This window comes from Synchiropus splendidus, chromosome 1 (genome assembly GCF_027744825.2).
Source record: "Synchiropus splendidus isolate RoL2022-P1 chromosome 1, RoL_Sspl_1.0, whole genome shotgun sequence".
Taxonomy (NCBI): Eukaryota; Metazoa; Chordata; class Actinopteri; order Syngnathiformes; family Callionymidae; genus Synchiropus; species Synchiropus splendidus.
The window spans coordinates 7343448-7361603 of NC_071334.1; the positions used below are offsets into that span (position 1 = coordinate 7343448).

The 18156-nt window shown below is 45.8% G+C and overlaps 1 protein-coding gene across 2 annotated transcripts; it reads right to left on the minus strand.

The window, feature by feature from the left end:
• Positions 1–206: 206 nt before the first annotated feature.
• tie1 (tyrosine kinase with immunoglobulin-like and EGF-like domains 1) lies at positions 207–17294 on the minus strand. 2 transcript variants are annotated; one of them, XM_053853849.1, is made up of 24 exons: positions 17017–17294; positions 12916–13212; positions 12508–12618; positions 12245–12400; positions 11822–11953; positions 11586–11726; positions 11382–11510; positions 11168–11313; positions 8721–8865; positions 8497–8655; positions 7940–8080; positions 7031–7333; positions 6451–6741; positions 6195–6388; positions 5984–6130; positions 5838–5901; positions 5604–5714; positions 5314–5504; positions 5090–5203; positions 4924–4994; positions 2919–2959; positions 2347–2443; positions 1947–2046; positions 207–1051 (listed from the first exon to the last, which is right to left on the minus strand). In XM_053853849.1, exons 1-24 carry the CDS (start codon positions 17075–17077, stop codon positions 980–982), a joined length of 3414 nt encoding a protein of 1137 aa, XP_053709824.1. In that variant the 5' UTR covers positions 17078–17294; the 3' UTR covers positions 207–979. The 2 variants fall into 2 exon arrangements, with proteins under 2 accessions (XP_053709824.1, XP_053709825.1); XM_053853850.1 differs by lacking the exon at positions 7031–7333.
• Positions 17295–18156: the final 862 nt, after the last annotated feature.

Here is an 18156-nt window from a genome sequence, read left to right on the forward strand (position 1 = left end):
CAACTCACACTCAAACGCAAGTGAGTCGGTCCAGCACTTGTCTCGTCTTCGTGTGTCTCGCAGTGGGGCTTATTTATCCACTGGACCAAGACCAAGCCAGGTCGGTTCCCCCTCCCTACAGCCAGTCTTTCTTTTGAAACCCAACACCTGCTTTGAGCTTGGTTCCAACTCAGTGTTTTTCAACTGTAGAAAATCCCTTTTAATTTGTGAAAAAATTAAAGCTACTGACTGCTGAGCATCAGGTTTAAAAACAACTGGAAGTTGCGCATTTGCCCGGCGTCTTGGCTGTCAGAGTGTAGAGCGTAGATCTACGCAGTTTTCGAGAATCCATGTGATCTCCTCACGTTGGTAGGTTCCAGTTGTTGATGGTATAATGTCATCATATCGCCCACCTCTATCTCCGGACAAATGAGGTGGAATTTGGGGTTTGTTGGAGCATTGGTTTTAAACGTAAATATGTAAATAGACAGAGACGTAGAAGCAGTGATGGAAAGAGAAGATGAGATTAACCAATCACAGGTCAAATAAATCACAGATATACAGGAGGATCTAGTGAAACTATTGGGATTATAATCTGGGTAACGTACAAACAGTCTGATAGAAGTTACATTCATATGGCAGTGATGGTCAACAACATCTTTGTCGGTGCTATGTAGAATGTTCGTCCTCATAGTCAGTGGCTGTACAATTATTCAACTCAACAAGTCCGACGTCGACACCCCACAGACCCGTGGTGTTTCAGCAAGCCACCTCACTTTGTAGTCGCCACAGGAACAGACCGTCCCGCCGCCGTTCACTTGTCCTGCACAGTGTCCTGTCACAGTGTCCTTTCACAGTTCCACGGCTATAGCTGGCCGCTCCTGTACGAGCGCCTGCGGTCTCTGCGCTTGGCAGCGGGGGGGCGGCAGTAACGTGGCGACAGCCTTCTAGGCTTCCTCTTTAGGTGCGGTGGCCTGGCCGGATCTGGGGGGGCTGGTAGTCAGGCCTCCTCGGCGGTGGCGTCTATCCCAGCGTAGGTGAAGTTCTCAAAGAGGGCCATGTTGACGTACGCCTTCAGGACACAAAGACACAGCTGCTCAGAGCAAGTCGTGGAAAGTATTTCTTTCAACGTGTGCTGTAGATCGATTGTTTATGCTAACTATTGCTAATAGTTAGCGCACCAGCTTCATTCGCGCATGCGTCGTGTTGCGTTCTTCTCTTGTGCTTGAGCATTACAGCGCCTGTACAATCCTGCCCTGTGTGCTACGTCATTTCTCATCATTTTAGTGGATCTGTGTAGACGGCAGAAGCGTGTTCCTTTTCACCGAGCACTGTTTTGAAACCGGCTCAGAAACTGCTAGCACAGGAAACTGTGTGGGCTCCTTGTAAGACGTGTTGGATTTAGCAATGGAAGCCTTCTGACTTGGTGCCCACAATGCGTAATCTTATTGCACCAGCATGTAACTGAAAGCATTTGAGAAGCTCTGCTCCATCCTGAGTCCAGCTGTCATAGATTCTGCAGATTCATAAGATACAGTAGCTCTACTTTCTATAATGGTTACTCTGCAATGCCATAAGATGCAACTGAGTCTTCTCTGCAACTGATTCATTTGAGGAAACACCTCCTGCCGTACACACTGACACAAAGACACGCCAATGATTCTGCGACTCACAGCTGAGAACTGTCTAGAAACTAAGGACTCAATCCAGAATCCAAACTTGCTTCCTGTGTCAACTTAGACAGGTCAAACGTGAAGTTCAATAGGACTCAATGGTCACGACTCATGGGTCGATGCAGGGCTGTCGGTCTGTGACTGCAAGTCTGGGTGCTCATTTCATCCACAGTAAAGGCAGCTACAGCTACAGCCAAGTCTTTCATTGGGGAACAATCGCAGGCCCATCTTGAGATAACAAGCGAGTGTTCCAACATTCTTCTTCCTTTTCCTGGCTGACATTATGTGAGTTACCTTCCTGGCCTCCTGCATCCTGTTGAGCTGCACAGAGATTTGGGAGAACGGCGGTCGCTCATACGGACGGTCCCTCCAGCACTGCCTCATCAGCTCGTAACTGAGAGAGAATGTGCTTCCAGTTAGACTTGCAACTGGTCACAGCAAAGCCGTGACGTGTCGGTGAGGCTTCATGACAGTACTGAAGGGTTGGTGAGGCTTCACGAAACACTGTCCTGATCTTCAGAGATGGTGCTGTCTACTGTAAAATGTTTTAATTCAATGAATCCTCAAGGCATTTCTAAACCAAGAACGCCATCCAGAGGCCTCTAAAAAGGAGGAGCCTGTTTCATCAACCCTGCAGTACTGTTTCGTGAAGCTTCATCTTCCCATCACCACAGCAAAGAGCGAGAAGTCTTACACTTCGTCATCACAGTTTTTGGGTTTCTCCATCCGGTATCCTTGTGGCAACTTTTCATACAGCTCAGCACAAGTCATGCCGCAGTACGGTGTGCCACCTGAAACACAGGTGTGTGATGAATTAGAATGTGTGATTAATTAATCTCAATTAATCACAGTTCAATGGTATAAGAAGTTAGTGAATCAAATGATACACTCATACATACATTTAAACAACAAAATATTGTTCACTCTGCATCAGTTTGACAATAGCACAATAAATCAGGATGGTGTCTATATTCAAGTTTTTATATCACCTTATTTAATCTGAAGCTCTTTTAATGTCTTGAAAATATTTGTATAAGAATTTAAATTTTATAACAATGTCAAGTCCATTCAGAGTAGTGTAAACCCTGGTCATTGTGTAGTGAAAAACCTCCCTGAACAAAAGCAAAGAGATGCTTTTGTTTGCTTTTGTTCAGGGATGATTCCTCCATGTTTGTTGTTGTTGTTCTCATCCTAGCTGCCACGTGTCTTGTGCATCAGTGGGATCAGTGTCCCACCCCTAATACAAATGCAAATACATTCACGTACCTAAGCTCACAATTTCCCAAAGAAGGATTCCGAACGACCACCTGAAGGAAAGAGATGTTTCAATATGATAAAAGTAGAAATGATTTGCAGGTTATTTGGTCACGCATTATTCGAACGGATTCCCAGCTACAAAGCAAAGAGGACCTTAAATTATACGCATCAATAACAGCAGAAAAAAAGCAAATAAAGTCTTGAAAGTGTAAGACCAACCAATGAGGAGGACTATTGAGGAGGGAGTATTTCCAGGCTCAGAAGGACGAGTATCATAAGATAAGATGTTTCGTGGGAGCCGGAAGTGATGGTAGTAGAGCTTGTTGTGTCTCTGTTTCTACAGCGGGTCACATGATATATGTGAAATATTTATACAGTTCAGCATCCCAGGTGCTGACTGGCTCAATGATCGGGCGATCGTTCTGCATTGTCCTGCTCTGCTGCACTGAGTTTCTGTGTGTAAAACTTGTTTCAAGTCCTTTGGTGAAGGGCAGCTGTCCAGTCTTCCCAGAGCTCTGGCACTGAAGCCAGGCACCGGACCATAGAGAAGGTGAAACATGAGAAGGGATGGGAAAGAAAAAAAAAGAAAAGAAAAATAAACCAAAGAAATATGGCTTCCACTATTCCACTTTTGTAGGGTGTTCATCACCCCAGTGGTCATTGGACAGTCACTGTTTATGAGCCAGAATTTATGGTAAACAACATAGTTCATTTTTCAATCCCAAACAATTTCAATTCAAATGCCTCTTTTGGGACCTACATTTCTGCTTCAACAAATGTTCTTTTCCATAAGTGCTCTTCCATGATGAGCTGTCTTCTCTGGGCTGTATATTAATAGTCCTCAGTTAGACCCAAAACTTCCTGGTGCCTCTTATCAGTCGCGCTGCACGCTGCTATCTCTGCTGCCAGTGGCTGACGGGTGATTTGTTGTTTTGTTTTGCCAGACAAGCTGGAGCGCACAACGCTCACCCAGCCAGGATCCATGTGTTGAAGAAAGAGATGACTTGAAATAGCATCAGTAAGGAAGTTTAAAGGTTTTTTCACGGATTAATAAAATTAAAATTAAATTAATCTTTGTTTTATCTCATTCAATCGCCTCTCTATTTGAGGTTAAATGTTTGTACAGCGCCATCTTGTGTTGAAAGCAAGTACTGAGATGACGTGACCATTGATCATATTGTTTTTTCCTCAACTGACTTCATTTTAATAAGCAGCAAGTAAAATAAGACATTTATTGAAAGACAGCGTCTATTGAAGTATTTGTAAAGAACTTTCTTTCAATGAAGCTCAACAAATATCCACTTATTTACAATTAACCCTTTGGGTGCCTACATTTTTTTTCTCTATTTTGAGAGGCTGTAGCTTTGAAAGTGGTAGAGATGAAGGCATACTGTCAATGAGAAAAATGGGGGACTGAGGTGGGCGTAAATTGACTCAGCTTGCTACTTTGTCTGTCTGAACCCTGCGGCTTATACAGCGATGCGGCTAATATATGGAGTTTTCCAGGCTAAAGAGCCTCATGCTGCGAAAACATTGAGCCTCCTCACATCAAACCCATGACATCACAGGCGTTTATTGACCTTAAAGCGCTCAAAATACTCTGTTTTCGCCCACATGTCCGCAGCTCCGCCCACAGAGCCGATCTCCTGGAGGAGCGGAGACGAAAAGCAGCAGCTGAAACCGGCTGTGGTGTCAGAACTTGGGAGACATTTTGAGCGCTTTAATGTCAATAAAAGATGTGATGATTCCAGTTCAGAACATTGGCCAGTTTGTTTCATGAGTCAGTCTCCATGCTGGAGCCCGTTTTGCAAACTAGTTTAGAAGCGATCCTCATGCATTTTTAAGCCTTTCTATGGTGCAGACAGCACCACTGCACCTGCGGCTTATAGACCACTGTGTCTTATGTACGAATAGATCTGTTTTCCTTCTTAAGTTCAGTGGGTGTGGCTTATATTCTGGTGCGCTCCTGAATCAGTGGTAGAGTAACTAACTATGCAGTGAGTTATGTACTTACACATCACTTTTGGTGGTATAAACACTGTAGTTTAAAGACTCAATAGCCATCCAACGCACCGGCAAACGTCCCTAAAAAGAGATTCAAAAATAAATATGTTAAGCATTCGCATCAGACAAAACATGTTATTGTCAAGATTTGAACTCGGAAACAATGTGACACTCACCATTGTCTTCTTCACATAAACTTCCTCGCCACGGGACAAACCGAAATCTGCAATCTTCGCAACTAGACTGTCACCGACCAGAACGTTCCTGGCGGCCAAATCTCTGTGGATGAACTGCGGTGAACAGAGATGGCTGTTAGCCAGTCGCAGTGCTGCGGCTGCATGGGTGGCTGTACAGCTGTTCGACCTTCTGCTAAACAAGAGGAATGCAAACAAAGCGCTACCTGTTTGTCACTGAGATAGTGCATCCCTGTGGCCACATCCACTGCAAACTGCAGCAGCTGTTGGGAGGTGAGGGTGGAGGCGGTGCCATGCTCTTTAGCAAACGCAGGATCGGTTTCCAACACTCGGCTCTTCCTCAAGAAGTCAAGGAGGTTCCCATAGGGGGCGTACTCGATTGCAATGTACAGGTAGCCTGGAAAAAGAATGAGGGGTGGTGACCTCCATGATCTTCAAGCCAAGAGGTTTTGGAGCTATATATATATATTTACACCACTAGATGTCACCACCTCACCTCTATTCTCGCAGGCGCCAATCAGATTGATGATGTTGGGGTGCTGGCCCAGTTTGCACAGAACCTCCAGCTCCCCAGCAAAATCTCGATGGTCGTTCTCAGAAGCGAACTCTGGGGGAGAAACAGTGCAAGCAGGGGGGTCTGTCAAAGGTCCAGCAGTGAAGAAAGTCCGAAAGCCTTCAATGATTTTTAGTTCTTTCTCATGCTCCTTTCCGTTCGTAGGAAACGCTGTACCTTTCAGCATCTTGATGGCGGCGCTCATCTTGTTGCCGTCCTTCTTGATCATGGCTTTGATGACCTGTTGTTTTGGTTCATCAAAAAAGTAGCAAAGTAACTTCTCCTGCAATTTGCTGCTGAGTACTGGAGAACGTGCCAGTCACCTGTCCAAAGTTTCCTTCTCCAATCACATCTTCAAACTTAATATCCTCCCACTCCAGGATGGGGTAGGTGAGGGGCTCTGGGGTGGGCTTGGGCCTCCGCGTCAATGTCAGAGTTCCAGAGTTGAACTGCAGAATCGTCTCCTCTCCCTGTGGAAACGCAAACAAGTCAGGCACACAGCGGGTTGTTGTGTGACCCGAACAGCTTCCTCACCGATCCCGACTGGTAGGTGAATGTGCGCCGGCGGTTCAGCAGCGTCTTGCGGATGAAGAAGAGCGCGAGCAGAGCCAGCAGGATGGTGACGCAGGTGACCGTCACGGACCCCACCACCGCCACCAAGAGCTGGTAACTGTCCCCACTCGGCCTCCCTGCCACGCCCTGCGTGGTTGGGGTCAAGCTCTGAAGACCTTCACAGAGAGAGAGACTTGATTCCAGATCGCGTCGCTGGAACGTTATCATCCGTACTCACCGTCCCCTTGAGTCGTGGCCTGGACGAACTTGCTCCACTCCCCGGGTACTTTTGAAAAGGCCCGCACCCTGAACTGGTACAGGGTGCTGCCGTTCAGCGCCGTCACATCTTTGGTGGTTTTGTTCCCGTCGTCGGTGTCGACCCAGGGGTGAGGACTCCCCTGGCCCACCGGCTGGTACTCGATGACATATTTAACAATGCCCCCGTTGGGGTCTTCCGGGGGCTGCCACTTCACCTGCACGCTTGAAATGGACAGCGCCGTTGCCTGGACGTTGCGTGGGGACGATGGACCTGAGGATTTTGTGAGCAGAGCAGGAATTCAGGCAACAGAAGGATTTTACTTTGTTTTTCCATGGGGCTCACAAACAATGTTGCGATGATCCTTGCTAATGTCTTTTTGCCTCGGTTGAAAACAGCTTTATTTTTAGCTCCCTAGCTTACAAGCAAACTGAGGAACTTCTACATGCTTTTATTTTGAAGGCGCCTGCATATGTGGGAGAGACTTGCAGCGATGAAGACTGGTGGAGAAGTGTCAACTCTTTCACTTGCTCTCACATGCTAACAAGCGGACGCCGGTTACCCTGGCTGTTGATGCGGAAGTGGTAAGGCTTGGACGCAGGCCCCTGGCTGCCACAGTTGATGAGGCGCACCACCACTGAGTAGTCCTGCTGATACGCCAAGTTGTGGAACTTTTTGGAGAGCACGTTTAGCAGAGTGGTCTCCTCCAGGAGTTTGGTGCTGTACGGTGGTGGCCCGAAGAGCTGCACTAAGAAGCCACTGGCCTCGCCGCCGTTGGCGCCGCCGTTGCCGGGCAGTCGCCAGCGCACCGTGGCGTTGCGACCGTCCACTGAGCTGATGTCGATCTCCGGTCTGACTGCAGGCTCTGCAGCGACAGGGAACACAGGGTGAGCTGAGGGGACCGACTCCATGACACTTCAACTCAGGGTCACATGCTGCACAAGTCAACTGGCCAGAAGCTTGGGATGGCTGCCCCCGAAGCAGCAACGACTGTGGAACGACCATGAAGAGAATCATGGTGATCCTGGTTTTCATTTTTTGGGAATGCTAAGATGGAACCAGGTCCAGGCTTCACTTGCGAAGTTGCTGCATTCGCAAGGGGTTGCAAGGAAAGGTCATTGTAAACTCTAAGATTCTACTGAAGTAGGTCTGATGTGGCCATGAATTCTGACTCCGGACCAAACGCTGGCTGGAAACTCATGAAGAGATCATTTCACCAAGACCTTGAAGTGACTTGTCACATGGCCTAATCGCCATTCCACTCTGGCAGGGGAGCAACTGGGCATGCGGTCAGCTGATAGGCGGTTTGTCAGAACCCATGCTACTAAAGCTTGAGTTCATATTACTGCAGTTGTGATTCGGTCGCTAAAGTCATCTGACACTTGAGGTTCTGCTGAACGTACATGGTTCAGTGATCAGTGTTGACCGCAAAACTTCTAGGCTACATGCACGTCCAGTACCAGAGCCTCACCAGGACAGTCGGTCTCCATGATGGTTTCCGGTCCCGGTGCTCCTTCTCCACCTTCTCCAGGACGACTCAGCTGCACTCGAACATGGTAGCGTGTGGAGGGCTCCAGGTTCATCAGCGTGATGGGCTCCTTGTCACTGTAGACTACAGTCAAGAGGAAGGTGTGCTCAGTTTCCTGTCGTGCCACATGCTGCTCAACTTTTACTGGCCGTCTGCACTTTTTGCCACGATAAGGTGTTAAGCTGAACGATGTTTGGAACCTTTCCAGTTTACAATGAGGCAACTTTGAGTCTGATCAACTGTGACTCGTTGAAGACAAAATATGTCAGTTATGTTTGTGTCACATTATGTGTGTCAGTGCAAAAACATGAACTTCATCTGAGCTCTGGATCATCAGTGGCAAATGCCACAGCCCTATTGTGGGAATGTTTTGGCTTCAACCCGCCTGCACCAGGAGAGCACAACAACCACCAGAGCAGTGGACTTTCATTGTCTTTTGAAATATAAAAAAGAACCACGTTCACGTGGGGTGATGGGTGGGCAGCACCGTCTCCTCTCACCTATGATGGACGACCAGGAGTTTCCATTCTCCACCGGCTTGTACAGGAGCCTGATGGACACGATTGGCCCGTCCCCTCTGTAGGACTCGACCGGCATCACCAGCAGCTGTTTACTTCTCTTCTCCAGCAGTCTGGGGGCGGTTGCCGGCACCGGAGGATCTGGGGAAAAGTCAGACCTTGGTATTCTTCTAAACCTATCACCACATAAATGAGAGCAGACTCACCTTTCACCGTGAGGTTAAATTTCCGGGAGTCCCTGCCCCCGTTGGTGGACACTCTGCACTCCCACAATCCCCCTTGTTGAGCGGTCAGATGTGGGATCTCAAACAGAGCAATGCTCTTGTTGGAGTCCATGATGGTGCGAGAGGCCTGGAAAAATACAATCCTGGTGAGTTTGATGATTTTTCAGAATCATTTCCCAGAAATTTTGGTCGAGTCTTGGCTCCTGACACCTTTGGTCAAAGGGTCTGGGAAAATAACCCCGGTGACACTAGTCCAATCTGACAAAAACATTTTTTGGCCACATGCACCGAATACTAAAAATGATCAAAGTGTCCTCAGCTTCAAAGGACACTAGGTGGCGCTCATGGTTTAGAAATGATGTCTGCTAATATGGAATTTGTTGTTGAAGGTCCAAACATTTTACAGTGGACAGCGCCACCTGGTGGCCTCTGATAATCAAGACCCTGTTGGAGTTCCATCAGATTGTGCCACCAACCCAGGGCAGCGTGCACGTGCAGTGTCACTGAGGTAAACACCCAGCGCTTCTTCCACCCAGTGTAACACAAATCCACAACTACTGGAAAACGTGACACGGATTATGACAGGGATGCGGCACAACATTGGCACCAAGCTCATCCCTGACTAGCAAGCCATGGTTTTAACATTCACATGCAGCAACACCACATGCACATGATGGTGATGGAGCAGGCGAAGCATGTATGTGGATTGAGGCCTCTCACTTGCGGTAGTTTCACTGACATTTCTGAGTCAGAATCATCCATGGTGCTAATGAGACTCTTCTGAAGAGCTGGCAACTGGCCCTCTCTCACCAAGGGAGGCCAGGTTTATGAATGCATCAAAACAGAGTTCAGGAGGGCTGTTTGTCGAGTCATGACAGAGGAGAAAATGAAAAACAACTGGCATCCATCCTTGACCATGGACAGTAAAACACGCCTGACTTGTGAACAGAGCTTGACTTCATGTGTAAATAGTAGTTAATTCTATCTTCTCCTATTGTTGCAGTGTGTTTCCTCCCTGGTGTTTCCTGTGAGGTTTCCCTGGGCCAGGTCAGCACTGCCCTCTCTGTTCTGTCCGCTCTGCATCCGAAAAACCTCTTCCAATGCTGGGACACTGAATTCCAGCTCGACAAAGTGTGTGATGCCTTTTGGGTTGTCAGCTGCTCGCAGCAGGAAACTCGACTGAAATACTACCTCAGAAGTGAAAGACAAACGTTGGCCGTTTGCACTGGTTTGCCATCAGAGAGTTTTTTAACAGTTTTAATTACCACACTGGAATATTAGCTCCACCCACTACATTTAAGAAGGAAAACAGATCTTGTTCATCCATAAGCCGCACTGGTCTACAAGCCGCGGGTGCAGTGGTGCTGTCTGCGCCGTAGAAAGGCTTTAAAATGCATGAGGATCACTTCTAAACTATTTTGGAAAACGGGCTCCAGCATGGAGACTGACTCAGGAAACAAACTGGCCAATGTTCTGAACTGGAATCATCAACTCCTCACATCTTTTATTGACATTAAAGCGCTCAAAATGTCTCCCAAGTTCCGACACCACAGCTGGTCTCAGCTGCTGTTTCTCGTCTCCGCTCCTCCAGGAGGTCGGCTCTGTGGGCGGAGCTGCGGACACACGGGTGAAAACAGCACATTTTGAGCACTTTTAAGGTCAATTAAACGCCTGTGATGTCATGGGTTTGATGTGACCAGACTCAATATTTTGGCAGCATGAGGCTCTTTAGCCTGGAAAACTCGTTGTAAGAGCCAGTGATTCTTAACCAAAGGGCCGGGGCCCACGGTTGGGCCGCGAGCGTCCCCTAGAGGGCTGCTAAAAGTTTTTTTGTTTTACACCTTTTGGCGGTGTGGGCCGCGAGACGCTCAACGCTGTTGTTGTTATTCAGAACCATTTGGGCCAATAGTTTCGTTTTCTTATATCTTCTTTGGAGTTTTAAATAAAATATATTATTTTTTATTTCATCATACTTAGACATGGTTCTACTACATTTGTTTGCTTCAGAATCGTATTCAGTTTTCCAATTTTATCAAAGGTTTGCATGGTGCATTTTTGGAGGAATATGACTTGCAACTAGTTCTGCTGTTGGTTGGTCTTTTCAATGACAAATATGTGTCGAATTGACACTACACTTCTGGCAAACAAAGCCAGCACTGGGAAGCTAACAGCTTTGAATTGGCCTTTGTACATTTTGACAGTGTTGAACACTGAAAGTTATTTTCAAACAAAACTTTCACAGTTCTCCCAACATAAACTCGTCCCTCTCCATGAGAGGGCACAACACTGAAGATACCTTTTCCTGGACTGTCCAACAATTCAAATCCCTTAAGATGAAATGATGAAATGAAAACAACCCCACACGTTTTACAGCGTTGATACAGTGAAGTGAGGCCATCACTGTTCTTGGCAGACGCCTGACCTCCTACCTTGTAGACGGTGCTGTCCAGCTTCCTCAACTCGATGCTGTCATGGCTGGGCAGAGGGTTTCCCGTTGCTGAGCAAGAGATCTTTGGACTGGAGTTGAGGTTCCACTCCAAAGTGCTGTCCAGGTCCAAGATCTGGGGGGCCCGGTCTAACAGGAGGAAGAGGTCATTCAGCCTGGCCGGAGTGGTGAGTAGAAAAGGAGATTTCTGCACCAACCAGACACTTCGCAGTTCTGTCCTCGCCACCCGGTGGGGCACTGGCAGCCCTGAAAACGACTGCAAACACCCCCATTTTGGCATTTGCAGCTGCGCCTGCAGTCTGGCCCATAGGAATCGCTTGGACAGGCTGCACGAAACACACCAACATCATTGAGAGACATCTTACATCCCTCCATCCATGTAGAGATTCTCGCGTACACACCGTTCTCGCAGCGGCTCCCGTACCAGCCGCTCGCGCACGAGCACCCGTACGGGTCTGGCAGGCAGAAGCGCAGCCCTCTGCAGTTGAGCTTCCCGCCACAAGACTCCTGGCAGTTCCGGCCGAACATTCCCTCCCTGCAGGCTGCGACCGGTTGACACCAGAAGTTTAGTTCCTCTCAGAAAGCCTTGCTAGAGGCAGGCTAGCGTGGCCTGTCTCTGATATGATCCAGCACTGACCTGTCTCACAGCGAGTCCCCATGAACCCGGGCGGACAGACACAGTCCCCGTCCAGGGCGTGACACACTCCACCATTTAAACACTCCGGACAGTCCTTGTCGCACGAAAGGCCCCACTTCTGTGCAGGACACTCTGTGAAACCACCACAGTCAGTGCTGTTGAACATCAGCGAGAGCAACACTGAGAGGAAGCTTGAGGAAGCTGGCCAACAAGGACAACAGCTCTGTTTTCTGAAGGGCTGAAAGGCTGCAGTGCATGCTGGGAACTATGTTAACCAATACAATATTCAAGACTGGCTCCACATAAGAATGCCACCGATTGATCAGCAGGAAAAAAATGACCATAAAAAAGATTGTAAGAAAAAGAAATAAAATATGGTTTTATTGAAAAAAAGGGAGAAAAAAAGTTAAAACATGCACAAACCTCGAACGATGAGCCTCATCCAGGCGCCGTGCAGCGGACTGTCACCCATGTAGCTGGCACTGTAGATGCCCTTATGGTCCAACTCCACATTCTGGATGGTCAACACGGCAGTGCGGTTCACCATGTCGGTCCAGTGAGTCATGTAGTAGTAATTTCCTGAGCAGAAGCACAAGTTCCACCAGTCTTTCACTCATCTTGGAAACTTTCATTCCCAACAGTTTGCAAAGAAAATATGATATATAACACTTTCATCCGCACATTACCATTGAACTTCCAGGTCACGTCCCTCTTTTGATAGTCGAGCAGCAGCATGCTCAGATGAACGGTTTCCCCTTGGTTTGCTGTCACAGTCAGTTCAGTCGGGACAAAGTTGGCTGTGACAGAGGCAAAACTGAGGCTTCATAGCATCCCATGATGTTTGAAAACAAGCTAGCATGACCTGAACATACGGCCCTGAACATGCAGGAGCAAAAATGTGTAGGATAAAAAGAAGGCTGAGACAGTAAAGGGCAAAAAGTGTGCAAAAATATAACGTTATAAAAAAATAAGACCAAAATAATGAATACAATCTGCATAAGAAAAAAGACGTTGACCATAAAACTTGAATCCACAATTCCAGTTTTTTCCCAAACATTGTCTGTCAGCTATCACCGTTGGAGGCGGCACTTTACCTCTGGGGAAGTTGTTGATCATGGTGACCGTGTCCAAGAGTGAAGCTTCCTGCGTGGACTTGCAGTAAAAGATACCAATGTTGTCCCAACCCTCGAAGTCTCGGGCCACCACTTCCTTGTTCCTGGGCTTGTGCAGTTTGAAACTGGGCGTCTTGGACAGAACCAGGATCTGGTTGTCTCTGGAGATGTGCAACTCTGTGGGAGCGGAGCCACGCTCGCCGTTGATGCAGGCGATGGAGAAGCGGCTGATGTGGGAGACCTCGGGCGTGGAGATCATCGTCAAGTCCATCACGGAGTCTGGCAGGCAAGAGAAGACCAAACTCAGGCATTTGAGTCAGAGATTGCACAGATGTGTGGAAAAAAAAGGAAAAACAACGGCTCTGTTCAGCCTGAAGTACAGGCTGGAGAAACACCAGCTGTCGATCACAAACATGGGGGATCGGCTGCCAATAAGACGTGTGCAGCCTTGTGAATGACGCCATCGAATAAAACAAAGTATTCTTTGTTCAAAGTTTCTTTTTTTTTTCAGATATTTTTCTGACAGCTCAGGCCCCTTCAAAATATAAATATTTTTTTGTACACTTCATTTAAAGAAGCCCAGATGTAAAGCAAGTAAAACTTGTGTTAGTTCATCAACAGCTCAAATGTCCGCGATAGACAAAATAAAAATAAGAGGAAAAAGTGAAAAAAGGTGTTCCATCGTCATATCCAATGTTTCCTTTTAATCTTGTAAAATAAACCTTTATATCACCAAGCAATAGTCATCAAGTTCATTTGCCTCACTACTTTTTTTTATTATTGTTAACATTATTTAGTGTTGACTTCTTCTATTTTGTTTTTCTTCTTCAGTCGAGTCAAGCTGACGGTCAAATATGTGGAAAATGCATTGATAAGTGCACAAATATTTAATCTCTGTCTCTGTTTTTACTCATGGTTGTGTGGAGCAGAGCAGTTAGGGATTTAGCCTTGACTCTGCTTGGAGTCCTGAAATCAAATGAAGTCAAAAGTCTTATAGCTGGGCTTGTTTGTTGTTTGACACGCTGGTCATATGATTGCTTTCTGAAAGACCCTCCAGAGCTTTTGCAAGATTTGAAAGATGGTTGCCAGGATTTAGCTTGTGTCCAGCACCTATCCCATCTCATCCTTTACTGTGGATTTCAGGGAAATCCAATATATTTAACTCACACTCAAACCTCTGTTCATAAACGACTCAGTTTATGAGCAAAAAATATGTTTGGCTTTGTGTTGCTTCTAATAAAATGTCGCAGCACGCCACCATTAGAGCGCTGCACGACACATAGACGGTTCAATGTGTCTTATTTCCACAGCAGGTGTCTTGGTTTGTCACTCAATGCCACGCCTATAGAGGGATATCTCTGCCATCGAGATTTGAATACGAAACACAAATTGAATTCGTAAAAAAAATGGTCATTCCAAAAAATGATGTTTTGATGCCGTTATTAAGGTTTTTGAATAATAAAAAAGATTTACATATTATTTTAGAAGGTTTTCAATACAGCATGAAAATTAATATTTTGATTCAAGTTAGTCATATAAAGAAGCTTTTTTTCTGTTTCAAATTGTATTTACGAATTCAAAAGCTGTATTGAAAACATTTTAAAATACTTTGCAAATCTTTTGTTTGTATTCAAACCTTAATAACAGGGCATCAAAACGTCAGTTTTAGAAATGAATTTTTTCTTTCCAAATTCTTTTTTTTTTGTATTCAAATCTCGATGGCAAAGATATCCTTCCATAGACGCCCCTTCAACATCCAGCAGCACCACAAGTGAGTTTTCATGAGTCACTTCTGTAACTTAACCCCTTCAACATGACAAAAAAGTATCCAGGTTCTAAACAAGTTAACCACAACGAAAAAATAAAATAAAATCTTGACTCAAGTGACATTTTGATTGTGTTGTGTTTGTGCTTCCTTTGTGCACAAACTGCTCACTTGGAAAGATAAATTCACTTTGCTTTGATCGTTTTCTCAAGTCATACAAGCATCACGGGACGAGAACTGACCAGAAATAACTCACTGATCAATGAAGGAAACGCACTTGCATTTTTATCATTACACAAAATTATTGTGTCGAAGAAACTTTTTTATTTTGCTGAATAAACTGCAGATGAATTGAAATTCATTGTTTATCATCATGTTTTGGCTTATTCTGGTTTGACTTGGTTGCACGTCCTGTTGACTTCCCCCTCTCTCTTTGTTAAAGCTCCAATAAATCAGATTTGTGATGGTAGGCTTCGTACTGAACAGGTATAAGTCACAGAGTCTGGGGACCTGACCATGGGCCTGTCCTGAGAGTGACGCCACAGCCACCCATGCGACCACCGGGCCAGTTTACTGCAGCGATGGGAACTCAAAACAGCAGCCAGACCGACCAAGTGCCCGAACCAGAGTGGACATGTCCTGTGTATGTGTTACTTTCAGATAATTCCTGGCTCTGTGATCGTGTCCTAATCCTGGTGGCTTTTGTCTGAATGGATCCACAGAACTATACGAGTACGTTACTGGCATCAGTGGGAACTGGCAACCCATCCTCACTTCCACAGACTTTTGCTTGTTGACACATCAGGGTTTCAATTGAAACACATGTTCCAACGTCCGTGGCGTATCCTGACGGCGTGGGCAGCGCAGAGGTTGGAGTTAGGTAAGGCATGGCATGGTGCTGCTTTCTATCCGATCTACACCCTCGCCTGGAATGCTATATATGTGAAATAAAACAGTTTTTTTCTCACCCTGCACCATCCACCCAAACCCCAAGGCGTCAACATTCAACGCTGAATGCTGCCTTTGTCGTCAGTATAGGACACAAAAGTCCACTTTTCTCGACGTCAAGATATGACGCCATGGGAGCAAGGACAGGTTGGTTTGGTTGTGGACTTTAGGTCTCTTGAGAAACGGACTGCCATTACTTAAGACTTTGTGTTTGGTATTAGTTAATTTTGGTGTATTGTTCCTGTTGACTTATGGATTACTTACACCAAAGGTGGGCAGTTACATTTCCTGAAGGGCCACATTATAAACTTTGACTGTTGGGGGGGGCCATTATGCCAAAAGGAAGCCGGCGATGACTATGATGGAATAAAGTGACGTGGACGAAATGAACCATTAAATATTCTATGGAAGCAAGGATATTAAGAAGTGTAAACATGGCATGAAACTATAAAAAAATGTTTCACATGCATCTCATTATATAAATCATATAAGATAAAAAGGCAATTTATTTAAAAATGTATATATTTTTTTCGGAAAATACTAATTGAAAAAAATGTGTGTATTTACTGTCGAACCTACTGGCTAAAACTGAAACAGGATAAAAACTTAAAGACTTATCAGTTGTATAATTTTTTGTCTGCCCTCATGAGGGCCACAAAAACACAGGCAAAGGGCCACATATGGCTCCCGGGCCGCACTTTGCTCAGGTCAGACTTACACTCACTTCATTTTTTTGTCGGCCTTGTTAGATGGGTGGCAGAAACTCTCCTAATGTCAGACTCCTTTTCGCCTCAGTGCGGGAACAAAGGGCTCTGAAAATTCTGTTAAATTGAGAGCGTGAAAGCACCCAGCTGCCCGGGGCCCCTGAACGTCTCGGTGAGCGGATAGAGAAGAATTTACTACCGCACCGTAGGGAAAGCTGCAGCTTGTCACGGGAGTACAGCGCCACCTGCAATATTTACAGCGTGTAAATAAAGGCAGCAGCAGAGATGTGTGTTCATCCTGAATGAAGTTTGGACTTTTGAGTTTGCTGCTTTGTGTTTAGCAAAGTAATATCAAAGATTATATTTGAGATAGAGTTGGTTAAGTCCATGACTTATGAAAGTTGATGTGTAATTTTGAGTTTACATTTGTGTTTTCACTACAGCATCTGTGATTTTCCTCCAGGAATGTGTTTATTGGCAGTCGCGTCAGGCTGTCCAGTGTTTCTCCTCTCACTTGGGCCAGAACAATGCCAGGAAACATGGATGAGCCTCTTTCCCCCAAAGGATGTACAATAAAGTTCTGCAGCTCGCCTTGACTGTTTGGACACTTGGAAAAAAAGTGACTAAAAATGTCTGTCTGGCAGCAGAAAGTTAAAGAAGACTTACCTGATAAACCAATGAAGCAGAGCACACACACCCACGCGATCTTCATGTTTGGAATCCTCATCACTCCAAAAGTTCCAGCTGCAAAGCCTCCTCATCCAACGGCGGTGCGTCACGACAAGCGCGGCTGCGCCTCTTTGCGCATCGTTGGCCCGAAAGTCCAAGAAGTGGTTCAGAGTCGGAGGGTCGGTTGTACCGCAGCGCTGAGAGTTGTAAATGCGCTGGAGCTGACTTGTTGGTCTCGGGGTGGGAGAGGACGGAAGAGCGTCACCAGACTGCTGGCGCTCCACGTTTCCCAGAGTAGATTAATGAGTTTACACGCTTGTTTTTAGTTGAAGAAAAAAATGAGGTGAACGTGGGCGGGGTTTTAAGAACTGTCCCAGATCGCTGATGAACAGGAGCGCAGGAACGAGTCAAGTTCCTTCCCTACAAAACATTCTCAAAAATGCAGTATAATATTTTACTCTTTATTGTCTTTTTTTTTCCTTCACACCTGTAAATATTTTATGATCTTGCAAGCTATTTTATTATTATATATTATATAAATATTTCAGTCGCACAAAGACACATTTAGCAGCAGGCGCGTGGTCTACAGTGTTTATTAGTCAAAAGCATTCGGATTAGTTATTTCGGTGGACTGGAAATTGAACTGGTTGTTCAAGTAACAACATTCTGAAATGAAAAATAAACAACATGAGTAATGTGAAAAACAAATGGCACACCTCTTAATAACAGTTTAAAACACAAACATGTTAAGTTGTAATAGTACATGATAGGTTCTAAACCAGGCATAGTCATGGCAACAGAGAGTTTAACCTCAAACAGAGGATTATCTGTCAGGAGACGGGCCTGCAGCCTGCCGCTATCTCCCGCCTCCCAGAGGCGGTAAGGGAGCGGGCTGCCACGCGATAGCGCGCTGTGACGCACTGTCAAAGTCAAAGCACCTGAGTTGAGAAACTCCGCTCGAAAGGTTTTGGGTGGGACAAGTCTCCAAGAATTATACTGTAATTCAGAGGTAAGATTACATAAGTCTTCATTTTTTTGTACATTTTTGTTTCTCGACAGTGTTTCCTGGCAAGTTATGGGAACATCTTGCGATAACTGCGGAAAACAAGAAATTAGTTTTTTCTGAGATTTGAACAT